The sequence below is a fragment of the Hyla sarda genome, chromosome 7 (genome assembly GCF_029499605.1).
Source record: "Hyla sarda isolate aHylSar1 chromosome 7, aHylSar1.hap1, whole genome shotgun sequence".
NCBI classification, from domain to species: domain Eukaryota; kingdom Metazoa; phylum Chordata; class Amphibia; order Anura; family Hylidae; genus Hyla; species Hyla sarda.
Window position 1 is genome coordinate 159,065,096 of NC_079195.1, and position 27,723 is coordinate 159,092,818.

The 27,723-nt window shown below is 44.0% G+C and overlaps 1 protein-coding gene across 1 annotated transcript in view; it reads right to left on the reverse strand.

The window, feature by feature from the left end:
• The window catches only part of LOC130282653 (uncharacterized), a 170,276-nt gene that overhangs the window by 52,643 nt on the left and 89,910 nt on the right, over positions 1–27,723 (reverse strand). The window contains exon 5 of the mRNA XM_056531122.1: positions 6,062–6,176. Coding sequence (XP_056387097.1) covers positions 6,062–6,176 — 115 coding nt within the window. The remainder of the gene's footprint in view (positions 1–6,061; positions 6,177–27,723) is intronic.

Genomic DNA, 27,723 nt, shown 5'->3' on the forward strand with positions numbered 1-27,723 from the left:
AGGTTGCGGAAACATTTGTCGGACGTCCCCCATTTCAATACCCGTCATATTCAAAAGGGTGTCGGCACCTCCTAGAGGGGGAAATCACAGACAAAAATTGCTATCGCGTGAAGTGTTCTGGATTATAACATTGGCTACTCGTAATCCGGCAGGTCTGAACAGGAGGCAAGACGTTTTGCTACACTATTAAATAATATAAATTTCTTTTTATATGTAATGTATAGGGTATCCTTCTGTTTTCATTCATGCCCTATATTTCATCCTTAATACAATACATTATATGTTTTGTGAATTAGGGTAGAAAACAGACATGGTGCACATCTACAATCTTGTATAATGATCTGATTGCTTCTCAGCATAATATCAAAAACTAACAGGTTGTTAGTATACATTTTTGATCAAAAAGTACAAGCCCACTCGCCACGTCAAGACCACCTATTTAGAGTGGGTCCCTAACGTCCCTAGCATAAAATGGCGTAGCACTGGGCGGCGACCACCACCGCCGCGACACCAGTGCCCACGGGGGGGGGGGGGGGGGGAACGACCCGCTGGCAGAGCGGCACCAATGCCACCCAAACCAGTCCTAGCAGCCTCCCAGTCTGACTGGGAGAGCATGGTGAGTGAGCTGTTACACCTTGTTCACACTGTTGTGGTGCTGTGCGGCGTCCGTTGCTGCCGTGGCGCCGTGTCTGCGGGGAGGTGCGACCCATAGAATGGTTTGAGTGGCATTGGGGCCGCTCTGCCAGTGGGTCGTTTCCCCCCCGTGGGCACTGGTGTCGCGGCCGTGGTGGTCGCCGCCCAGTGCTGCGCCATTTTATGCTAGGGACGTTAGGGACCCACTCTAAATAGGTGGCCTTGACGTGGCGAGTGGGCTTGTACTTATTGATCAAAAATGTATACTAACAACCTGTTAGTTTTTGATATTATGCTGAGAAGCAATCAGATCATTATACAAGATTGTAGATGTGCACCATGTCTGTTTTCTACCCGAATTCACACTGTGTTTTCTATCCCCTCCTTTTTTTTTTTTTTTGAACATGTGCTGCACTCTTCCCCACCCCCTCAGCCCAACTCTATATAAGTAGTAGTTAGCTACAAGAGGGCCATTTCTTTCCTAGCAGCCTCCCAGTCTGACTGGGAGAGCATGGTGAGTGAGCTGTTACACCTTGTTCACACTGGTGTGCTGCTGTGCGGCGTCTGTTGCTGCCGTGGCACTGTGTCTGCGGGGAGGTGCGACCCATAGAATGGTTTGAGTGGCATTGGGGCCGCTCTGCCAGTGGGTTCCCCCCCCCCCCGTGGGCACTGGTGTCGCGGCGGTGGTGGTTGCCGCCCAGTGCTGCGCCATTTTATGCTAGGGACGTTAGGGACCCACTCTAGGTGGCCTTGACGTGGCGAGTGGGCTTGTACTTTTTGATCAAAAATGTATACTAACAACCTGTTAGTTTTTGATATTATGCTGAGAAGCAATCAGATCATTATACAAGATTGTAGATGTGCACCATGTCTGTTTTCTACCTGAATTCACATTATATGTTTTGTAACTTTTGGGGGCTTCCGTTACTACGCAGTGCATATTTCGCTAAAAATTACACCTTATCATTATTCTGTAGGTTCATACGGTTAAAATGATACCCTACTTATATAGGTTTGATTTTGTTGCACTTCTGGAAAAAATCATAACTACATGCAGGAAAATTTATACGTTTAAAAATGTCCTTTCTGACCCCTATAACTTTTTTATTTTTCCACGTACAGGGCGGTATGAGGACTCATTTTTTGCACCGTGATCTGAAGTTTTAATCGGTATGATTTTTGTTTTGATCGGACTTTTTGATCACTTTTTATTCATTTTTTAATGGTATAAAAAGTGACCAAAATACGCTTTTTTGGACTTTGGAATTTTTTTGCGCGTACGCCATTGACCGTGCGGTTTAATTAATGATATATTTTTATAGTTCGGACATTTACGCACGCGGCGATACCACATATGTTTATTTATTTTATTTTTTTTACACTGTTTTATTTTTTTGATGGGAAAAGGGGGGTGATTCAAACTTTTATTAGGGAAGGGGTTAAATGACCTTTATTAACACTTTTTTTTACACTGCACACACTGATCTTTTACACAGATCACAGGCGTGTATTAACACGCCTGTGATCAGTGTTATCGGCGCTTGACTGCTCCTGCCCGGATCTTAGGCACGGAGCAGTCATTCGCCGATCGGACACCGAGGAGGCAGGTAAGGGCCCTCCCGGTGTCCGGTCAGCTGTTCGGGACGCCGCGATTTCACCGCGGCGGTCCCGAACAGCCCGACTGAGCAGCCGGGTCACTTTCACTTTAGAAGCGGCGGCGATGTGTGGTATTAGCCGCGGGTCCCGGCCGTTGATGAGCGCCGGTACCGACGCGATATGATGCGGGATCGCGGCGCGATCCCGCTTCATATCGCGGGAGCCGGCGCAGGACGTAAATATACGTCCTGCGTCGTTAAGGGGTTAATCACTGATCTTACCATAGTTTGAACCTCTAACCAGAAGTGTCTAAGTGAGGGGCAGTCCCAGAAGATATGAGGTAAGGTACCCAAACTGGATTGGCATCTCCAACAACTGGAGGACACATCTGGATAAAATCGATTAAGGACCACAGGGGTATGGTACCAGTGGAACAAGATTTTGTATTGCGCTTCTTTATGAGCAATACAAGATGAGGCTTTCGCCGTGTGTGTCCAGACTGTCCTCCAGGTAACAGGAGAGATTGGGGTTTCCCAAATATGACTCCCATTTTGCCATATATGCATGGTTTATAGTGGTCAGCAGGTGTGTTGAGGATGGAATAGATTTCTGATATCAGTCCTCGTGTCGAGGATCCTCTTTTACATAAAATCTCAAATGGGGTAGGGCGAGAAAAAGGGCTATTCACTGTAGAGGATAATAACTTGTTTAGTGTAACGTGGTAAAACATGCTTGATTCATTGGGTAGGTTATGTTGCCTTTGTAGGGTAGAGAAAGGGACAATTTTCCTTTGAACAGGTTCTATTAAGTCTGCGAGATGAAAGATGTGTGCCATCACCCAAGGCGTGATGATTTCTGGGTTAGTACTGTCGGGGACATAGGGGTTAAACAATAGATGAGTAAGAGAGGATGGAGAAGACTTCAAAGTGTAGATATTAGTGAGTTTCCTCCAAAGAGTTATGGTGGATCTCATTGGGCCCAGTAAGTTTTTGGGTAAGACAAGAGGAGGAGAAGACCAAATTAAGGAACACGGGTGAGTGGGAGCAATCAAATTTTTTTCAATATCTGTCCATTTATTGTAAGCCAAGAATTGTGTCCAAGACGGAATACGTCTAAGATGGACAGCATGGTAATATTTAAAAATATCAGGCATGGCTAGACCATCATGTGATTTCCCTGCAGTAATAACTGAAAGTGGCACCCTGTGTCTGCCACCCCGCCAGATAAATTTAAGTAGGGACGTCTGAAACCTCTTTAGTGCTTTATTAGGAATCAAAATAGGCAGAGTTTCTAGTAAGTACAAAAATTTGGGTAGAATGGACATTTTAATAGCAGTGATTCTACCAATGAGTGACAGAGGTAAAGAGGACCAATTTGCTCAACAGTGAATCCATATCAGCGAAGAATCTCAGGAAATTATGTTTATATAAAGAAGAGTAGGTAGGGGTAAGGCAGATTCCTAAGTAACTGAGGGAAGAGTCCTGCCATCTATAGGGAAAGGTAGTTTTCAAAATGTTAAGTGTTGTGACGGGTAAGTTAATGGGCATAGCTTCCGTTTTGCTGTTGTTAATTTTGTATCCTGACATTTGTCCGTACATGTCCAGTATCGAGTGAAGAGAAGGGAGTGAGATCAATGGTCTAGTGAGGGTCAGCAGGACATCGTCCGCGAATAGCGAAACTTTGTACTCTTTACTTTGCACTACAACACCGGAGATGTCTGGACAAGCACGGATTTGACTGGCTAAAGGCTCTATACATAGTACGAAAAGCAACGGGGAAAGGGGGCATTACGTATCTGGTACCATTACGTATCTGTAATTTCAGTGAAGTAGCATGGGGCAATTTGATTTGGGCTGAAGGGTGAGTATAGAGTTGTTCAATTGCACGTAAAAACGGACCTGATAAACCATATGCACTAAGGGTGGACATTAGAAAAGGCCAGTTTAAGCGATCAAATGCTTTCTCTGCGTCAAGACTCAGTAAGAGGCCGGCAGATTTAGATTTATTTACGACTTCAATAAGGTCAATGGTGCGTCTGGTGTTATCCCCAGCCTGTCTATGGACAATGAAACCTACTTGATCTTTATCTATAAGAAGGGGGAGGACAGTACTGAGTCTATTGGCCAATAATTTGCTATAAATTTTCAGATCAGAATTTAGAAGTGATATAGGGCGATAACTCGCACATTCTGACGGATCTTTATTGGGTTTAGGGATTACCGTGATGTATGAGTCAAGCATGGAGGATGGTACCGGGGAACCCGACATAAATGAATTATAAAGTGTGACAAGGTAGGGGCCTAGAATGTCAAAGAAAGACTTATAATATAAGTATGGGAGACCATCTGGGCCGGGGGTTTTACCGTTAGGTAAGTCTCTGATAGTCTCAAAGAGTTCTTCCTTAGAGATCACCTTGTTTAGGAACTGTAGATCAGTGTCCGTTATGCGTGGTAGACCACATTCAGCAAGGTAAGCTCTAAGTTTATCATCTCTAACAGGTTGGTTAGTTGGGAGATTTGAAGGGAGGTTGTAAAGATTAGAGTAGTATTCATGGAACGAGTTGACTATTTGTTTCGGGTCATACACCAATTGACCACGTGAGTTTTTAATCGAAAAAGGGTTTCTTTTATATTGTTGTTGATTTAGCTGAGATACTAACAAAGAATGAGGTTTGTTCGCCTTAGCATAGTACGTGTGCTTTGTGTTTGTGAGTAATTTTTCCACTTTTCCAATATCTAAATCTCTCAAAGCATCTCTCAGGGAAGTTATCTGTTTAAGGACTCTCAGGGAAGGCTTTCTTGTCATTACTCCTTCTAAGCGAGTCAGTTTTTTCTGTAGGTCAGAATATTCTTTTACATTGGTACGTTTAATATGAGAGGCTAAGGAGATACAGTTACCTCTAAAAACAGCTTTATGGGCCTCCCAAAGGGTAGAGGCCGATAATACACTGTCAACATTATTGTCAAAATAGTCCCGAAGGCCAGCCACTAAAGTTTCTCTATGCTCAGGTTTCTTTATAAGAGATTCATTCAATCTCCAATGACAATGTCTTCTAGGAGTAGAGGCTGGCCTCAGGTCCAAAGTGACAGGAGCGTGATCTGACCATGTTATTGAGTGAATTTTTACTTTATCCATTAATCTAAGGCCTAATAAATTGCCCATGAACATATCGATCCTACTGTGAGTAGAGTGGGGATGTGATAGAAAGGTAAATTCCTTATTATTGGGATTACAGATCCTCCATAAGTCGAATAAATGGAACTTCCAAATAGATTGGCGGAATGTTGTAGATAGTCGTATTGCAGAAGGAGAGGGAACGGGATGTTTAACTGATAATCTGTCCATAGAGGTCGAGAAGGGTACATTGAAATCACCACCAATAATAAGCGTGGTAGGAAGTGTGGAGGTTAATTTTGTGAATACCCTGTTAAGAAAGGGAATTTGGGAAGAATTGGGGGCATATAAATAACAAATTGTGATTGGGACATTTGACAATGTGCCTGATATGAAAATTAATCTACCATTAGGATCTGCATGTGTAGAAGTAATTTGGAGTGGACACGTACGGGAAATTAATATCGCTACTCCCCCTCTCTTCCTGTCTTGAGTCGCTACATATACCTCTGGGTATTGTCGAAAGGCAAATTTAAATGTGCAAGACTCGTCATTGTGTGTCTCCTGAATTAGAGCTATATCAATTTTTTTATCCTTCAGCTCTTTCAAAAGCAAGCGTCTTTTATTGTCGGAGTTTAACCCCTTCACATTAAATGAGATCAGACGCACCATGATGAGTATGTGTGGTGGGCTGTGGAGATAGTGAGACAGGTCCTACCGTCTGTAGCAACGAGAGGAACCTTGTAGTTTGAAGAAAGATCAGCGAAGTGGAACATCGAAAGATGTAGGACTTGTAAAACATCAGATAGGACATCTAAGGAGGCCGGGGTGGGCTCGGACCGCGCGGAGTAAAGGAGAAAAAAAGAGAATAAGTTACAATTAAAAAAATAGTAAACATAAGAATAAGACAAAATAAAGGAAAATAAAACAAAACATCAAGTCAATCAACTTGTGAACTAAAAGGGGTAAACCCCTCGAATATGAGGATATATATCTAATCTCTCACACCTATAGCCTAACAGCTTAAGGGAAGGAGGGATATCCTCAAAAACACGGGAGAAGAGGCAGAGGCTCCAAAAAAGGAGAACGAACCTACAAAAAAAAAGGAAAAAATTGCCTCTGTGCTACCAGCTCTCCCAGCTCTTAATGTAACTACCAATAGGTGATAGTCCCCAAATTACTCTAAGGGGAACAATCCTATCCTCTGGCAGTAAAATTTAGAATGCGGTTCTATATTAAAGCATAAAATATAAGCTAGTCCTAAAAGATAAATGGAAAAGAAACATAACATACATCGTAAACTACCTAAGCCTAAGGTAGCGACTCATCTGGCATCAAGGAAACATTTATGCCTACTAATAGGGGAAAAGAGACAAGGTTAAATACTGCAATTGGTACAGGAAAGTTCTCAGGTGAAGGTGTCTGACAGAAAGAATGAAGGTCTTGCGTTGATTTCAGCGTTGCGCTTCTGCCATTCCTCCTGGCAGAGAGGATGAACGGGTATCCCCATCTGTATATTATGTCTCTATCTCGCAGCGATTGGAGTAGGGGCCTCAGCAGTCTGCGTTTTTGTAACGTGACCCAGGAAAGATCAGGTAAAAGTTGGAGGACAACCCCGTCGAACTCCACAGTTTTCATAATTCTAGCTTTGGCCATTATTTCTTCCTTTGTCATATAATCAGTGACACAACAGATAATGTCTCTAGGTAAGGAGGAGGAACTTTTGGGCTTCAACGCTCTGTGAGCTCTATCTGATTGTATGCGATTAGAGGGAGGTGCTTTAAGCACCATATTGAAAATGGCTTCGAGGGTTGTTTTTAGGTCCTCATATTGGGTTGCCTCAGGAAGTCCTCTTATCCTAATATTGTGTCTCCTGCCTCTGTTATCGAGGTCTTCTAGGTGACGTTGATAGTCACATAGACATTGATGTTGGGCTGTGACTGTGGACTGCAGGGAAGAAATGTAGCGACGTGTATCATCATGTTCTTCCTCTAAGTCGTCGACTCTTTTAGCCACACCTTTAATATCTTGTCTTACATTGGAAATTTCTGATTTAAGTGTTTCCTTGACGTCTTTCAAATAACCAGCTAGGTCTTCTTTCGTGGGTAGAAGTTGTAGGAATTTCCTCCAATCTTGGTCGTCTTCCCCACGGTGACTCTCCTTGTCTGAATCTAGAGAGCGGGGAGACCAGGAAGATTTGTCTTGTTTCTTCCCATGAGGAGACACAGGTGTGGTAGGGGGATCCATTTCCCAATGTGAGTAAGAAGACAGGGATCTTTTAGCTTGAAGAGGTGTTTCCCTAGGAAGCCTTTGTTCCCTAGGAGTGGAGTCAGACGGTTTAGCGTGTTTGGTTTGGGTTAAGTGAAGTGAAGAATTCTCAATCTGGAATTGATCCGCAACTTCCATATCGGACATTAGTATTTGTTGAGATCGGCTTCTAGTCAAATGTCTCGTGAAGTGAGTCTCTTGGTTGTGAGGATCAATTTTACGGAGGGTAGAACCCAGGCGTGAAGGGGGTGGAGGTTCACTTCTGGTTTCCAGTAGTTCAAATGAGGCGCTTGTAAGCTTATTAGAATATTTATCTTTGGCAGGTTGAGTAGTTAACTTGGAGTAATCTTTTTGTCTCGGCTTGTTATTTGAGCGTTTTGTGCCACCCATGAAGAACAGTCCATGAAAATGAGGATGCAAAACAATAGGAAAATGGTATGTATTACAGAGGGATGCAGTACACAATGCAATCAGAAGAGGGCGCTCAGAGCTTGTGTAATCGATCAGTAATAGGTGATGGAAGTATAAGAAACAAATGCTGAGATAGGTCTGGTCAACAAATGGTATTATATGGGTGATATAGACAATCTCTGAAATGATGAAATGTGCTGATATATAACAAAAATCCAGGAATGACAATGTAGTAGATTATAAACTTTAAAAGAAGAAGCCAAAGTTCATGGATTCCCTATTATCCAGTTCTCAACTTAAGTTAGCAGTGAGAAGGATTATATTTATGCACCCTTAATGTTCCAGGAGAGAACTACTCACTGTTGTATAATAGATGAGGAGATTATGAGGTTATATGCTCTGTGATGTGAGTAGCCACGTGTGTGTCCACAGGAAGGAGACTCAAAATGGAGGCTGCTGTCTCATCTGTCAGCGGGACCAGGAGAGAAGGACCACAGTCAGGCAGGTATGTGTTCAAATCGAAGAGGAGCAGGGCCTGATTCCAGTGTATGTAGGAGGTCCGGCTATGTCACTACTCCCGGCAGAGAGCGTGACTTATGGAGTCTTATATGTGAGATATCGTTATGGCTGGTTAAGTGACTCTCACCTCCGTTTTCAGCCGAGTAGTGTGGGAGTTCCGGTGCCCCGTAGAGGTTTCCACAGTACAAGAGGAGCGGGATAAGCAGAGGTCAGTGCTGATAGATACGTAGTGTGAGCGAGGGGGAGCAGAGTACTCCACAGCAGGAGAATGTTTCACAGCTCTCGGCAGAGAGCGTGATCTGTGGAGCTGTCAGTGAGGAGCGCAGCTTCAAGGAGCCCCAAGGAGCCCTCCTCGTCGCTGGGTCCGGTGGTATGGGAACTCCGGTGCACTGTGCAGGTCCGGGAACAGTGAATGACAAGTACGGGTGGAAGTCCGTGGTGGGTATGTGCACAGCTCCGGTCAGTGCGGGTGGCGAGATCTCAGCACTCGGCCGGAAGAGGAAGCCACAGGGAATATGGCGCGGGTCCTCTGAAGATCTTAGATTCCGCAGTCCGAGAGGCCACCAGCAGGTCTCACTCAAGAGTGACAGGCAGTCAGAAGGATTCAGGAGGGCAAGATGAGTCTTTTATATAAAAAATAATGCATGTACGTGGGCTGTAACCGCGATATTAGCCGTGAAGAGACGGAGCTCGTTCCAGGCACGTCTCACTCCATGGACCTCCGGCCACGCCCCCCCTGATATATTTCTATATACCTAAATTGATCCCCTGATGATGCCATCGCTATAGGTGGTTGAAATGCGTGGGAGGAAAAGGGTGCAATAGGTGACAACAGGGAAAGGTTCCAGTGTGGGGCAGCCCTTTTCAGGGCGAGGCAACACTTGCCAAGAAGGGCGTAAAAGGGGTTAGTGTAGGGGTATCTAGAAATTCCCATCCCCGCTGTTTTACCTGATACCATTTTGTCTTGGTCACTATTCAGGATATATAGTGGCAGAAACCTGTGTACGTGCCCACACAGAATTTCTACTGTTTTATTTGGTGTTGTGTGAACCTAGTTTTACATTACACTGTTTGTTTTGGTCCTAGCAGTTTGACATTTTAAAATTCTTATTGTTAAAAGTTATGTTTTAACCATTGCTTTACTCAATTTTGTATATTTACATTGCACTAACTGAGGAAATTGTTTGCTGTATCTGGGTCTAGCATACCCTATACCAATTTGCTTTGGGTTATTTGGTCTTAGAAGGTATGGAGAAAAAACGTCAGCCAAAAAATAACATTTGCTGGGTCGTGAAGGGGTTAACATCTTAAGGACCAAGCATTTTTCTGTTTTTGCACTTTTGTTTTTTCCTCCTTACCGTTTAAAAATCATAACCTTTTCAATGTTGCACCTAAATTCCATATGAGAGCTTTTTTTGCGCCACCAATTCTACTTTGTAATGACATCAGTCATTTCACCCAAAAATCAACAGCAAAACGGGAAAAAAATCATTGTGCGTCAAAATTGAAGAATAAACACCATTTTGTAAATTTTGGGGGCTTCCATTTCTACGCAGTACATTTTTCGGCAAAAATGACACTTTATCTTTATTCTGTAGGTCTATATGATTAAAATGATACCCTACTTATATAGGTTTGAATTTATCGTACTTTTGGAAAAAATCATGACTGCATGCACGAAAATTGTCCTCTACTGACCCCTATTACTTTTTTTTCCCCCTGCTTACGGGGTAGTATGAGGGCTCATTTTTTGCGCCGTGATCTTAAATTTTAAATCAGTACCATGTTTGTTTTGATTGGACTTTTTGATCGCTTTTTATTCCTTTTATTATGGTATAAAAAGTGACCAAAAATACGCTATTTTGTACTTTGGAATTTTTTGGCGCGTACGCCATTGACAGTGCGGTTTAATTTACAATATATTTTTATTGTTCATATAAGTATGAGTATGTATAGGACATTTATAGGACATTTATGCATGCGGCGATACCACATTTTTATTATGTTTCTATATTTTTTATATGGAATTTGGGAAAAGGGGGGTGATTTAAACTTTTAATAAGGAGGGGGTTAATGTGTATGTTTTTAACCTTTTTTTTCTTTTTACACTTTGTCCCCTTAGGGGACTTTTAGGAGGAATCATTTGATTCCACATACAGATCAATTTGGTTTTTATAAAACTACATTGATCTGTGTGCTCTGCACTCAATTGATAAAGCCTGGTCCTGCCAGGCTTTATCATTCAGAGTGCAGGAGCCACCGTGGAAGGAGAGGTAAGTCCTCAGACTACCTCCACAGCGATCGTGCTGCGGGAGGGGGGGGGGTTGGGGCGATCCACCCCACTGGACCACCAGGGACAGGATACAGGCACCTTTAGATGCTGCTGTCTAAAGGGTTAAAGGGTACCTCTCATCAAATAAACTTTTGATATATTTTAGATTAATGAATGTTGAATAACTTTCCAATAGCATGTTAATGAAAAATATGCTTCTTTCTATTGTATTTTTCCCGATCAGTCCTGTCAGCAAGCATTTCTGACTCATGCTGGAGTCCTAAACACTCCCACTCCCACAGGCCAAGCAGGCTGTGCACAAAGCAGGCTGGCAGCTCTGAGTGTTCTCCATTGTGAACAAAGCAGACTGGCAGCTCGTAGTGTTTAGGACTCCAGCATGAGTCTGAAATGCTTGCTGCCAGGACTGGTAGGGAGACCCCTAGTGGTCATTTCTTCAAAGTGGAAAATTAAATAGAAAGAAGCATATGTTTTTATAACATGCAATTGTGAAGTTATTCTGCATACATTAATCTATAATATATCAAAAGTTTTTTTGATGAGAGGTACCCTTTAATAGCTGGGTCGGGAGCCCGCGTCATGCACCGTTAACGGCCATTGGACGAGTATACATCTCCATGGTCGTTCAGGGGTTAATTAAAATAATAGTAAATAACTTTGCCTTGTGAAACAATTGCCCCAAAAGTCTAACTGCCTAATAAGATTCTTTTATATTATAATTTAAACCAAATAGTATGTAAAATAAAAACTGCCGTTAATATTGCACAAACCCTAAATAAAAAAAATCAAAGATTTCATTTTAGATATCTTATCCCCTATCCAAAGGGCATAAGATGTCTGATCACAGGGGTCCCGCTGCTGGGACCTCCGCGATCTCTGTGCAGCACCTGGAGTTCATTTAGAAGGCTGGGTGTGGGCGGCAGGGGTCGTGAGGTCACAACTACGCCCCTTGTGATGTCACAACACACCCCCTCAATGCAAGTCTATGAGAGGGGTGTGATCGCCACGATCACAGCCACCTGCTCCAAGCATTCAGGACAAAATGTTCGGAGAGTACCCCTTTAACCCCTTAAGGACCTAGGGCGTATGGATACGTCCTGGCTTCCTGGCACTTAAGGACCCAGGATGTATCCATACGCCCGTGGGGACTGGACCGGAGTGACTGCTGATATCTATCAGCAGGCACCCCGCGCAAATGCCCAGGGGGATTATCAGACCCCCCCCATGTCGGCGATTCACACCGGCGATTAGCGATGATTCCGGGTCATTACGGGTCTATGGTGACCAGGTGACCCGGGATATAAGGGGGATCGCGGTTGTCCAAAACACCCACGACTATCCCCCTGAAGGGATAGGAGTGAGGTGGCAGGGGTGCCACTGCTCCTATCCCTGCTATTGATCGTCAAGGAGTGACGACCAATAGCAGATCGGAGGTGGGGGGGGTTAACTTTCGGTTTTCCTGTTCTGCCCACCCACAATAGGCGGGGCAGGACGGGGAAACCGATAGAGGACCGGCGGCAGAGTGGTCTCTAAACTGTAGCCCTCCAGATGTTGCAAAACTACAACTCCCAGCATGCCCAGACAGCTGTTTGCTGTGTGGGCATGCTGGGATTTGTAGTTTTGCAACAGCTGGAGGGCTGCAGTTTTTCGGAGATTACTTTGCAGTGATCTCTAAACTGTTTGCTGTCTGGGCATGCTGGGCATGCTGGGATCTGTAGTTTTGCAACATCTGGAGGGCCACAGTTTGGAGATCACTGTGCAGTGGTCTCTAAACTGTAGCCCTCCAGATGCTGCAAAACTGCAAATCCCAGCATGCCCAAACAGCTGTCTCGGCATGCTGGGAGTTGTAGTTGCGTACCTCCATCTGTTGCATAACTACATCTCCCAGCATGCCCTTCAGCGATCAGTACATGCTGGGAGTTTAAATTTTGCAACAGCTGGAGGCACACTGGTTGGAAAATACTGAGTTAGGTAGTATGCACGGCCTGTCAGCGCATGTTGGGAGTTGTAATTTTGAAACAGCTGGAGGTTTGCCCCCCCCATGTGAATTTACAGGGTACATTCACACAGGTGAGTTTACAGTGAGTTTTCTGCTTCAAGTTTGGGCTGCGGCAAATTTTTCGCTGCAGCGCAAACTCCTAGCGGCAAACTCACCTTAACCTGCTAATGCGAATGTACCCTAAAAATACTACACTACACTACACTAACCCAAAATAAAGGGTAAAACACAACATATACACCCCTTACACTGTCCCTCCCCCCCCCCCCAATAAAAATGAAAAACTTATTATACGGCAGTGTTTCCAAAACGGAGCCTCCAGCTGTTACAAAACAACAACTCCCAAAACAACACTGACTGTCCAGGCATGCTGGGAGTTTAACAACAGCTGGAGACACCCTGTTTGGGAATAACTGGCGTAGTATTCTATACCACTATGTCCACCCCTATGCAATCCCTAATGTAGTCCTCAAATGCACACGGCGCTCTCTCACTTCGGAGCCCTGTCGTGTTTCAAGGAAACCGTTTAGGGACACAAATGGGGTATTTCCGTATTCAGGAGAAATTGTACTACAAATTTTGGGAGTCTTTTTCTCCTTTTACCCCTTATGAAAGGGAAAAGTTGGGGGCTACACCAGCCTATTAGTGTAAAAAAAAATAAAAAATTTACACTAACATGCTAGTGTTGCCCCATACTTTTTATTTTCACAAGAGGTAAAAGCAAAATAAGACCCCCAAAATTTAGTACGGAAATACCCCATATGTGGGCGTAAAATGCTCTGTGGGCGCATAACAAGGCTCAGGAGTGAGAGTGCACCATGTACATTTGAAGCCAAAATTGGTGATTTGCACAGGGGTGACTGATTTTACAGCGGTTCTGACAAACGCAAAAAAATAAATACCCACATGTGACACCATTTTGGAAACTACACCCCTCACGGAATGTAACAAGGGGTATAGTGAGCCTTAACACCCCACAGGTGTTTGAAGAATTTTCATTAAAGTTGGATGGGAAAATGAAAAAAAAAATAAAAAATGCTGGTGTTACCCTAAATTTTTCATTTTCCCAAGGGAAAATAGGAAAAAAGCCCCCCAAAATTTGTAACCCCATTTGTACCCCATATGTGGATGTAAAGTGCTCTGCGGGTGCACTACAATGCTCAGAAGAGAAGGAGCGCCATTGGGATTTTGAAGAGAAAATTTGTCCGGAATTGAAGGCCACGTGTGTTTACAAAGCCCCCATAGTGCCAGAACAATGGACCCCCCCCCACATGTGACCCCATTTTGGAAACTACTCCCCTCACGTAATGTAATAAGGGGTGCAGTGAGCATTTACCCCCCACAGGTGTTAATTTGCACAGCCCATTGTTCCAAAGATCTGTCAAATGCAAGTGTGGTGTAAATACTCACTGCACCCCTTATTAATAAGCAAACAGAAGAAAGGCAATGCCCGCACTACTCACTAAAGGATCCAGTCCTGGATGTATAAACGGAGCTGATTCCAGCAATCCCGTGCTCAGCGGACAGGAACAGCAGAATTTGTAAATCCACAGAAAAGAAGCACTCCGCGGCACTGGGATGTGATGCAAATAAAAGGCTTACTTTATTGCGGCATAGCAGGTAAGAGGTGAACAGTCAGACAGCCGACCAGTGCAAGTTTCGCGTCAAATGACGCTTTCTCAAGGCATGATGGGAAAGGGCGGAGCCCCGTCCATATATCCCATTGTCGGTAATTAATACAACACCTGATATAGAACAGATACGGTGTAGCACATACAAAAACAGTATAAAAGTTACAAATACAAAAATATAGATACATTTAAAACCACATGTCTCCTAAGGTTTTACAGAAAGGAGGACAGATCATTGCGATCATTAAGACCCAGAGCTCCCGTGGCTCCGGTCCTAATGATCCACTTCGCCTCAGCTTGCAACAACCTGGTGTGGCGATCTAAGCATCTAGGCATAATACTTTGCAGACCAATGAATCTTAAACTTTTAGTATTGCCATTGTGGATTTCTTGAACGTGGGAGATCAGTCGGGGACATCCTTTTCCTGTTCTGATTGAATTAATATGCTCACGAAACCTATGGAACAAAGGTCGAATTGTTTTACCTATATAAAATAGGTGACATGGATATAGAACCACATACACTACGAAATCAGAGCGACATGTGATAAAATCTGAAATTCTATGGTTAACACAGCCTAGCTGAACATTCGCTGAGTCCTCAAACTGATTGCAGAAAGAGCAGTGTTTACATTTGAAGTTACCCTTGGGAAGACTCTGCTGCAACCAATTCGAGTTCTCTTGAGGAATCCTGCTCCTGACTAACTTAAGGTTACGGGTCCTTCTGAAGGAGACAACCGGGGGAGCCCTAGTTAGGGTTCTAAGGTCCATGTCAGCTTGTACAATATGTCAGTTTCTCCGTATAATTTGTCTAATTTTATCTGACATAGGGCTATGTTCAAACGAGAAAATGGCACGGGAAAAACCGCCCTTCTTGCCACCCTCCCTTTTGAACACCAGTTCCTCCCTGTTCTTCATTCTGGCTCTAGAAAATGCATCTTGTATGATCTGCTTCGTATATCCTCTCTCTCTCAGCCTTTCCATTAATTCACAAGATTGTTCTAAGAATGTTGAATAATCTGAGTTGTTTCGGCGCAACCTCAAGAACTGGCCGTAAGGCAGTGATTTGGGTACATGAGTCGGATAAAAACTACTAAAATGCAATAAAGAGTTGGTGGCTGTTTTTTTGCGGAAGCCTTTAGCTGTAACAACAGGCGGGGAAGTAAGCAATGTGACATCAAGAAACTGAAATTCTGTGTCGGATATGATGGATGTGAACTGCATATTCATATCGTTGTCATTAATATAACCCACAAATTGTTAAAATTTATCTTCGGAACCGTCCCATATTATCAAGCAGTCGTCTATGTATCTTGACCAATGAATAATGCTCGATCTAAATGGATTGTTTTCTGAATAAATAAACTGTTCTTCCCATAGGGCCAAAAACAAAATAGAATAGGTTGGTGCCACTGGCGTGCCCATCGCTGTTCCGGTCCTTTGGGCAAACCAGTGGCTACCAAACTGAAACGCATTGTGCTCAAGAACAAACCGAAGGGCCCCACAAATGAAGTTAGTACATGCCTCGTTCTAATCCGCCCTCTCCAAAAAGGTCCGTACTGCCTTAATACCATCTTGGTGGCGAATACGGGTGTACAGAGAGACCACATCAATAGAGGCCAATCTGTACCCCGGACGCCTCTCAAGATCCTCAATTAACTGCAGAAGAGCCTTTGTATCTGCGAGATATGAGGGTACGGAGCCGAGTAACGGGCATAAAAACCAATCCAAGTATTGAGACAAAGGCTCAGTAAGGGAGCCCCTGCCCGATACGATTGGTCTTCCAGGAGGTTTTGAGAGGGTTTTGTGAACCTTAGGTAAAAAATACCAGCTTGTTTTTTTGGGATTATGTGGATACAGTTTTTCTGCTAGTTTTTTAGGAATCACCCCATCAAGGACAGCTTTCCTCAGAAGTGACTGCAATTTGTGGAGATAGTGACCGGATGGATCTCCGTTAATTTTGGTATAAGTGATTACATCCCCTAGCTGCCTCATCGCCTCCTCAACATCTTTTGTGTTAAGTACCACAATATTTCCGCCCTTGTCAGCCGGTTTCATTATAATGTCTTTGTTATTTTTCTGCCAATTCAGCGCTTGGAATTCTTCATCCGTCAGATTCCTAAGAGCCTCTGGATAAATGAGGCTCCTAGTCTCTGAGACTACAATTGAGCTGAAAATTTCAAAACTAGAACCCGGCTGCAAGGGCGGAAAAAATGAAGATTTTGTACCTCCAGTAAATTGACCATACTCTTTTGGGGCAGTACCATCACTCTCACACAAGAGATCAAACAAATCCATAACTTCCTGTTCATCTGTTTCTGTTTCCAAATTCAGTAGAAAACCCAACGGCCCAATCACAGCCGGGTCCTCCCCCGAGAATAAGCCACATTCCTGGTTTGGTTTATGTTTAAACATTTTGGAAAGATTAAGCCTGCGAAGGGATTTGGCTAGATCAATCTGAAACTGGACCTCGTCAAACCTATTTGTTAGGTAAAAATTCAAGCCCTTTGATAAAAAAGGATAGACATGATGATGATAATTTTACATCCGACAAATTAATAACATTACTGACGTTACTGACATGACTGACCTCTGTCCTGGAGTTTTGGGGATCAGGTACACCTACTCCTGCAAGGAGACCTGCTTCTGCTTCACTCCAGGCCCGGTGGGTGGATGTATTTTTCCATCGCCCCCCTCGGCGGGTCCTGTGACTAAAGGGGCTTCCGATGTAGAGGAACTTGCACCTCTCATCGAACTTTGGCTTGATTGAGTAGACCATGCTTTCTCCGTGTTACTAGAATCGGACCCCGAGTCGGTTGTCCAATAGTCCATCTTTGGTTTAGGTTTTCGTGGATTCCTCTTTTTATTATTCATCCTCTTTGGTCGCCTGGGACGCTGCTGTGATTGTGAGTTCCAAGTGAACACCTTATCGGTGTCAAAGTCCACCTTGTCCCGTAGAAATTTGTCGCGTTTCTTTTCTTTTATTTCGTTCTGAACAGGTATCAAGCGTGTTTCCAGCTTCTCTTGAAAAGACGCCCATTGAGCCTCCGTAATGCGTCTCTTCAAATCCTTTGTAGCAAGTTCCAATGAGGATTGAACTATAGCGATCCAGCACCAGGCGGGTCAGATTCATGGCGTGCGTCATATGGGCTTGTTGCCACTTGATTACGAATGACTTATCTTCACAAAATTGAGATATTTCTTTGTATATACGCAACCCCCTCAGAGATCTGTTTGCCTCCATATAGGACTTCACGGTATTAATTGTCCAAAAGAGCTTAACTTCCTTCTCCGAGAGTGTAAAGATTTTTGATTCTAGGGTGCGTGTACTCAACACTTTGCATTCATTCTCTGTATTGCATTGGGAAAAATACAGGTTCACATCCTCGCGTCCTGCGTTTATAGACGCAATCCCCAAGGGATCAGTCTCTGAGGCAGACAAACTTTCCATGTCTGCAGTTACATCCATACTGTGGGTGTGCTCAGACTCAGGTGAGTCAATCAATAAGCAAACAGAAGAAAGGCATTGCCCCACACTACTCACTAAAGGATCAAGCCCTGGATGTATAAACGGAGCTGATTCCAGCAATCCTGTGCTCAGCGGACAGGAACTGCAGAATTTGTAAATCCACAGAAAAGAAGCACTCCGCGGCACTGGGATGTGATGCAAATAAAAGGCTTACTTTATTGCGGCATAGCAGGTAAGAGTTGAACAGTCAGACAGCCAACCAGCACAAGTTTCACGTCAAATGACGCTTTCTCAAGGCATGACGGGAAAGGGCGGAACCCCGTCCATATATCCCATGTCGTCAATTAATACAACACCTGATATAGAACAAATACGGTGTAGTAGATACAAAAACAGTATAAAAGTTACAAATACAAAAATATAGATACATTTAAAACCACATGTCTCCTAAGGTTTTACAGAAAGGAGGACAGATCATTGCAATCATTAACCCCTTAAGGACGCAGCCCATTTTCAGCTCTAGGACGCAGCCCTTTTTTGCACATCTGACCACTGTCACTTTAAACATTAATAACTCTGGAATGCTTTTACTTATCAATCTGATTCCAAGACTGTTTTTTCGTGACATATTCTACTTCAACATAGTGGTACATTTTTGTGGTAACTTGCATCCTTTCTTGGTGAAAAATCCCCAAATTTGATGAAAAAATTGAAAATTTTGCATTTTTCTAACTTTGAAGCTCTCTGCTTGTAAGGAAAATGGATATTCCAAATCATTTTTTTTTGGATTCACATATACAATATGTCTACTTTATGATTGCATCATAAAGTTGACATGTTTTTACTTTTGGAACACATCAGAGGGCTTCAAAGTTCAGCAGCAATTTTACAATTTTTCACAAAATTTTCAAACTCGCTATTTTTCATGGACAAGTTCAGGTTTGAAGTGGATTTGAAGGGTCTTCATATTAGAAATACCCCATAAATGACCCCATTATAAAACTGCACCCCCCCCCCCCCAAAGTATTCAAAATGACATTCAGTAAGTGTTTTAACCCTTTAGGTGTTTCACAGGAAAAGCAGCAAAGTGAAGGAGAAAATTCAAAATCTTAATTTTTTACACTTGCATGTTCTTGTAGACCCAATTTTTGAATTTTTACAAGGGGTAAAAGGATAAAATTTATACTTGAATTTGTAGCCCAATTTCTCTCAAGTAAGCACATACCTCATATGTCTATGTAAATTGTTCGGCGGGCTCAGAAGCGAAGGAGCGACAAGGGGATTTTGGAGAGTACGTTTTTCTGAAATGGTTTTTGGGGGGCATGTTGCATTTAGAAAGCCCCTATGGTGCCAAAACAGCAAAAAAAAACATATGGCATACCATTTTGGAAATTAGACCCATTGTGGAACGTAACAAGGAATTAAGTGAGCCTTACTACCCCACAGATGCTTCACGACTTTTGCATATGTAAAAAAAATAAAAAAAATTCACAAAAATTTGGTTCCCCCCAAAATTCACATTTTTGCAAGGGTCAATAGCAGAAAATGCTCCCCAAAATGTGTAACCTCATCTCTTCTGAGTATGGAGGTACCCCATAAGTTGACCTGAAGTGCACTACGGGCGAACTACAAAGCTCAGAAGAGAAGGAGTCATATTTTACTTTTTGAGAGCAAATTTTGCTCGGGGGGCATGTAGCATTTAGGAAGCCCCTATGGTGCCAGCAAAAAAAAAAAAAAAAACACATGGCATACCATTTTGGAAACTAGACCCCTTGAGGAACGTAACAAGGGATAAAGTGAACCTTAATACCCCACAGGTGTTTCACGACTTTTGCATATGTAAAAAAATATATTTCTCCCAATTCAGAAAACACCCCATATGGGGATGAAAAGTGCTCTGCTGGCACACTACAGGTCTCAGAAGAGAAGGAGTCACATTTGGCTTTTTGGAAGCAAATTTTGCTCTGGGGGCATGCCGCATTTAGGAAGCCCCTATGGTGCAAAACTACAAATCTCAGCATGCTAAGACAGCAAACTGCTGTCTGGGCATGCTGGGAGTAGTAGTTTTGTAACATCTGGAGGGCTACAGTTTAGAGACCACTGTCAGTGATCTCCAGCCTGAACCCCTCTAAATCTTGCAAAACTACAACTCCCAGCATGCCAACACAGCAAACAGCTGTCAAGGCATAGTGGGAGTTGTAGTTTAGCAACATCTGGAGGGCCACAGTTTAGAGACCACTCTCCAAACCGTCGCCCTGCAGATGTTGCTAGGCAACAGACTCCCGGACACGCCGCCGCCATACTCACCTCCACCGCCGCCATGATCACAGCCGCCGCCATCATCTGAAGCTCCGCCGCCGGGTAAGTGACCACCGCCGCTGCTGCCGCTACTACACGGTTCCCCCCTCTGTGCCCGGACACCGATGGGTGGGCATAACGGGGGGAACCAAACTTCAACCCCCCCCCCGTCCCCAGTCTGCTATTGGTCGGTCGCTCCGCTGATCAATACTACTATCTCTTCACGGGGATCGAGGGTGTATTGGACACCCCCGATCCCCCTTATTTTATTGCGGCGCCGCCGTTAGTGGGCAGGGGGAGAGCGCTCCCCCTGCAAACACCATAGATGCCTTGATCAGAGCTGATCATGGCATCTATGGGGTTAATGCTGCCGGGACCGGCGCGATCGCGGCCTCGGCAGCTGCGGTGGGACTCCGGGTGTGATTGACAGCTGAGTCCCGCCAGCAATCTCCTGCGCTGCCCGCGGCAGAGCAGGAGATCGCCTGGACGTATGCATACGTCCATTTGCGCTAACGTGTAGTTCGCCTGGACGTATGCAAACGTCCAATAGCGGTAAGGGGTTAAGACCCAGCGCTCCCGTGGCTCCGGTCCTAATGATCCACTTCGCCTCAGCTTGCAACAACCTAGTGTGGTGATCTAAGCCCCCTTCTTTAGGCATAATTCTTTGCAGACCCATGAATCTTAAACTTTTAGTATTGCCATTGTGGATTTCTTGAACGTGGGAGATCAGTCAGGGACATCCTTTTCCTGTTCTGATGAGGGGTGTAGTTTCCAAAATGGGGTCACATGTGGGGGGTCCACTGTTCTGGCACCACGGGGGGGCTTTGTAAACACACATGGCCCCTGACTTCCATTCCAAACAAATTCTCTTTCCAAAAGCTCAATGGCGCTCCTCCTCTTCTGAGCATTGTAGTGCGCCAGCAGAGCACTTGACGTCCACACATGGGGTATTTCCATACTCAGAAGAAATGGGGTTACAAATTTTGGGGGTCATTTTCTCCTATTACCCATTGTAAAAATGTAAAATTTTTGGGGGAAAAAATGCATTTTAGTGGACTTCCGGTTCCTGTGCGGGGATGTGAGGAAGCTCTTTCATCAGCTCCCGTCTGTGTGGCTCTCACACACCCTGCCAACAGCTAATATCTGCGCCGGATCTACACCAGAGTACTGGGAGATTGTGAGGAGGAGTGTCAGGCATACGTTGTATGGAGCGGTACCTCACCAAATTGCCGGGCAGCCAGAGAAATATCGCCGGACTACGCGCAGCCATGATGGAGATGTTCACAGCCACGATGCAATCAGTACAAGCTGACCTCCTTAATACTACCCAGCGGGTCACGCACTAGAGGACAGGGTCCAGAAAGTGGAGGACAGCTCTACGGCCTCTGTGTCAGCCCTTAAGCAAGTTATACAAGACACGGCCTACCTTAGGTATTGAGGACCTTGAAAATAGGTCTAGAAGGAATAATCTGCGCATGGTGGGTTTACCTGAAGTAGTTAAACCCCAGCAACTACGACAACTCTGCGAGACAGAACTACCCGAAGCCCTGGGATTGACACTACGGAGGCGAGTAGAAAGGGCACACAGAGTAGGTCCACCCATACATCTGACAGGCGATTGCTCCAGGACAGACCCCTGCCCGAGACAAGTGATAATGAGATTTCTAGATTACAACGATAAGGAAGAAATCCTACGCACCTTTAAAGCGCATAAAACCCCATTGCTAATCCGAGGTTTTAAGGTAGTCCTATTCGCTGACTATTGCGTGCAGGTCACAAAGAAAAGGAAAGCCTTTAGTTCAATATGCACTGTTCTGTTTAATAAAGGTCTCAATTTTTGACTACAATACCCTGCTGTCCTCCATGTTCAAACCTCAGAAGGTGCTACTAAAATTTTCCATTGCCCTGAAGAAGCTGCAAACTTCTTCCACATTGTCCCTGACAAACAGGACTATATGGAGGCCAGAATTACCGCTCTCAATCCCATCTCTGGAGCTTCCTTCTTCAGTCCTGAAAAAAAGAGACGTAAACGTCAGCCGGGTTTTCTGCCCTCAAAAACGCACTCCTTTCAATGGCCTCCGACGCACCCTGTGTATCGCCCAGCTGAATTACCACCTCTGGATTGCCAGCTGACTGGTGATCGACCCCTCCCGAGCCCTCCAACTTGATGCGCTGGCTGGAGAATGTGGGCACATGTATCTCTCTGCTAGAACCTAGTTAGACATTCGTGTCTTGATGTTCAGTTTTCTTTTTCTGGTTTTGCTGCTGGTATGCTAGCCAGCCTTCTAAGAGCCCTTGTAAGAGCACCCCCCTATTGTGTATGCAAGATGCTTTATACAACAACTTATTTTTGCTCTCTTTGCTTACCTGGCCCTCCTCCCTGGCCTTGCTGTCCTTCTCTCCCCATCCCCCCCCCCCCCTTTTTTTTTTCTTCTCTCCTTCTCCCTATCTCTGGTTCTCAGTTTTTCTTTTTATGGCAGGGTTTGGTGCTCCTGATTAGTAGAGCACTCTCCAAGTACTGCGTGATTTCTATGTTTACATAGTTGTCTATATCACACAGATGGGGGATTGTACTCTCCCCGAAATAAGCAAAGTCACATGCTCTATGTGGCGTTTGAGATGCGCCCTTGTTTCTTTTGATATTCCATGTATTATAGAATGTTTCGTCTTAATTATCTGTTTTATGGATTCTCCCCTAATATGTGTTTTGTGTTCCCCTTTTATCAGCAGCCGATATCCGGAACCTTCGGTCACGGTACACCTTCCCGCACTCCTCTGAGGTAATCACACCTATAGTCCGTCCTGAATATAGTCTCTTGGAATGTCAAGGGGTTACGTTCCCCCCAAAAACGAATGATGATATTGAGACATCTGCGCAAACTAAAAGCAGATATTGCGCTTTTACAAGAGACACACCTACCTAAATCTGATTTCTACCGTATGAAAAAGTTGTGGGTGGGTACGGTGCTGGGTGCCCCATCTGTTGACAGGAAGGCCGGGGTTCTCACTTTAATTACCAAACAAACACTTTCAACATTCTGTACTGCAATCACAGGGTGATGGTGAGGGTAGAATACACTCCCTAACATTAGAGTCTTCACATGGAATACATAGCATATATAACATTTATGGCCCTGATATATCCAACAAATCCTTTTATGTTTTGCTAGAGTCAAGAATTCTGTCAGACTCGGTCACCATGAAAATAGTAGGTGGGGACTTTAACTCAATAGTGAACCCCTTGGAAGATAGGTCCCGCACCGCTACACAACACGACTCAAAACAAGACTCAGTGCTTCACCCCCTTCTCGAGCATACTTCCCTGATCACCCGGCGGAGAGACAATTCTCCTTTTTTTCTCACGCTCAATCAACCTGGTCACGCATTGACTATATCTTTATTCATTCCTCCCTAAGCTGCTTAATATTAGATACACACATCGAAGACCTAATTATATTGGATCATGCTCCCGTTGTGGTGCAACTGGCTGACCGCCATCCCCGAGGTACAGATATATTATGGCGTTTCCCTGCTGCACTGTATCAGGATGACTCGTTTGCTACCCTCTTACGGGGATGGTGGTTGGAATACGTGTCCCACAATGAGGACCATAGGAATACCCCGACCTTATTTTAGGATGCGGCTAAGGCTGTCTTAAGAGGTTATATTATCTCATATGTACTGGAAAGAAGAGGGAGTTGGCCACTAAATTCACCACTGCTAGCAACTTATTGAGGTCGGCATACACTACCGTTCTCACCAACACCAATACTGTAAACAAACAGAATTGGTGTAAGGCAAAGAGCGAATTTGATGACTGGCTGGCGAAGAGGGAGCGATATTACCATACAGAATTCCAAGCGTTGCTACATAGATTTGGGAATAAGTCAGGATGGCTCTTGGCCTCATTAGCTAGAGGACGGAACCCCCCCGCCTCTATACTCTCCCTTCACACTACGGACGGGACGCTCCTTTCTGACCCCGAACATATTTCCGACTACATGGGAAAGTTCTACACTGACTTATATTCAGATACATCCTCCCCGTGCTACCAATAGACAATCTACTGTCTAAGGTGTCCCTATCACAAATAAGCACTGAGCAATTGGAGCTTTTACACGCCCCAATCACACCAGAACTACTTGGACAGACCATTGGGTGTCTCAAGAACTCGAAGGCTCTGGGTCCTAATGGACTGATGGGAGAATTTTATAAACTTATGCGAGAGCAGGTTTCTGACACGTTATCTGATTTGTACAATCGCATTCTGTTCGAACATGAGTTGTTGTCCTCTGCATCCCTGTCATATGTTCGCTTAATACCTAAACCTAATAAGGATCTTTTAGATCCTGGCTCTTACCGTCCGATCTCACTCATTTAATGTAGACGCTAAAATACTATCCTCTATTATGGCAAATAGATTGGCGGTTGTAATGCCACATCTCATCTCCTCTGCTCAGACGGGCTTTATTTAAAATAGATCCGCAGTTATGAACTTGCGAACGGTTTTTGCGGTATTGGATACTGTTCATCACCGCCCTGATCACTCATGTTGCCCTTCTCTCTTAACTCTTGATGCTGAAAAAGCTTTCGATAATATTAGCTGGAAATGGCTTGATGTGGTGATGGATGCTATGCATATCAAAGGGGCCTTTCGTAATTTAATAACTTCTATATATACCTCCCCACAATCTGGGATCTACTTACCTGGCTTCCTGTCACCTGTATTCACACTTAGTAAAGGCACACACCAGGGTTGCCCTTTATCCCCCCTATTGTTTAACATTGCTATTGAACCTTTGGGAAGGTACTTAACTACCTCCACGCTGTTCCAGGGCATCAAAATAGGTAGCGCAGAAGTTAAAGCATCACTCTATGCGGATGATGTTATCTTATATCTTCAGGACCCAATAAGAGATATGCCTGGGATTTTGGATGCTCTGAGACAGTTTGGCAGCTATTCCGGAAACCGAGTAAACGTACACAAATCATCCCTTTTGCTTCTGAAACGCCCCTCCTCCAACACTATTCAACAAATATGCCTACTAGGGATCCCTGTTGCCTCTCAATCTATCACATACCTGGGTATTAACATAGGTAAATTACCCCAATCTTTATATGCCTTGAACTACCCCCCTCTGATAACGAAAATTCAAATAGAATTGCACAGGTGGCACAGTTTGCCCCTGTCATTACTTGGTCGCTGCCACCTTCTTAAAATGTGCAGTTTTGCCAAGCTGTTATACCCCCTCCAAACTATCCCATTGCTACTGAAACACAAAGACGTAAAATTATTGACATCTACGTTCACGCAATTCATTTGGACAGGGAAAAAGCCCCGTATTGCTCTACGTACCTTGATGCTCCCCACATGTGAGGGTGGGGTAGACTTTCCAGATATCAGAAGCTACAACTTAGTGTGCCTTCTGAGACATATTATGGACTGGTTCCAGTACTCCTCCTATTATTCGAATGGGGCATTGGAGTCTGCCTTGGCCACACCCTGGCACCCCTTGGCCTTACTCCATTGTAGGCAATCCTCTTTGCCGCCAGTCATGAGGCGCTCACTGCTCTTTAAAGACACCATGGCCACATGGAAGGAATTGAGATGAAAAATGGGACTTTCACACCTGTGCTCCAAACACCTCTCTCCATGGTCTACACCAGACTTCATAGCGGGCCAAGATAATTCATCTTTTCAAGTGTGGTGCCAAAATGGCATCAGCAACATTGGGGACCTACTTCATAAGGAAGAGGGGAGGTGGTACTCACTATGTGAACTGGTTCGAATATATGACATACTCCCCCCCCCCCCCCCCACACACACACACACACACACTATTTACTATATAGTCAGATTAGCTTTTATTGTAGATCTAAGCTTACGAATCTCCGTAAGGAGACATGTACGAATGATTTTGACACTATAATATCCTCTACCACTGTGCGCTCTATTTCTGACTTGTATAGTACAATACACAAATGGTACATCCAGCCCCCGTCAAAGAAGGTGGGTTCTAAATGGGCTTCTATTTTAGATGATCCGCGTGCACCTGATCATATACTTAAAGGTGGGGGTGACTTTAGGAAACATATCCATAATGAAAAACTGGAGAGAAACTCAGCTCAAATTAATACATTCAGCTATTTATGCCTTTACTTTACCACCGTCTCTATCTAATCCCTCCAGAATCACACAGTGCCCAAAATGCAAACTACAAAGAGCGGACCTCTATCATTGCATATGGCTTTGTCCACATGTGCAAGACTTTTGGAAACAAATCTTAACCTTATCACGAGACATTTGTCAGCTACATATGACGTTAGGTCCCTACGAAGCACTCTTTCATATTTCTGTTTCTGGATCTGGTAGTGACTTTTCTTACTCTCATTTAACTCCACTTGCACACACCATTCTTATTTTGGCTAAGTTGCAACTTTTGAGAGAATGGCTGTCCCCATCTCCCCCGACCGAAACACATTTCCTTGAGGCACTGAAATACACCTTCACATTAGAAAGAAGCGAGGCACTACTTAACAAGGAAAGTAAGGCTAAAAAGTTATTTCACAAATGGAAATGGTTTTTGATTACATACTATTCAGCCTAAGAGTTAATATCCATACTTAGACCTTTCGCTTCTACTCATTGGTACACTATGGAAGCTCTGGCAGGATCATTAGGTGCACTGCGAGTTCCATGAATTGCCCAATAATGTTTTTGGTACCTTATCTGATTTTATATTCCTGCTATAAACAGGAGGCCTTTCAGAGGAGTACCGGATGTCGGCTGTTATGTTGTTTGTCAGTCTGGTTTGTCTGCTTCTGTTCCCCCTTGTGAGTCAGTATTGTCTACCTGTGTTCCTTAGTATTGATTGCTCTTGTTCTATTGAGTTTTTCAGCGATATTGAGTTTCACAGCTATCACGTAGACTGTTAGCTGTCTACCTTTATATGCCTCCGGTTGGACGCTATGTTTATTTACTCATTGACCATACCACCTTTTATTGGACACTGCAGTTTAAGACTTTGTGCCATTCCATCTAAGGGAATCAACATCCACGAGTCTATGTACTTATTTTAGGTGCTGAAGTTGTTCTCGCCTGATAGTAACAATTTCTGTTATACCTTTTATTGGCCTGCGAGCCTTACCCTGCTATGTCTTGTCATTTCATTTGTGATATGGTCTGTCATGGTGATATTTTCTTGTTATAATTTAATTAAGTTCAATAAAAGTAAATTATCTTTTTTTTTTAAACTGCATTTTAGTGAAAAAAATTTTTTTTTTCATTTACACACCCAACTTTAACAAAAAGTCATTAAACATCTGTGGGGTGTTAAGGCTAACTATACCCCTTGTTACATTCCTTAAGGGGTGCAGTTTCCAAAATAGTATGCCATGTTTTTTTTTTTCTGTTCTTGCACCATAGGGGCTTCCTAAATGCGACATGCCCCCCAAAAAACATTTCAGCAAAATTTGCTTTCCAAAAGCCAAATGT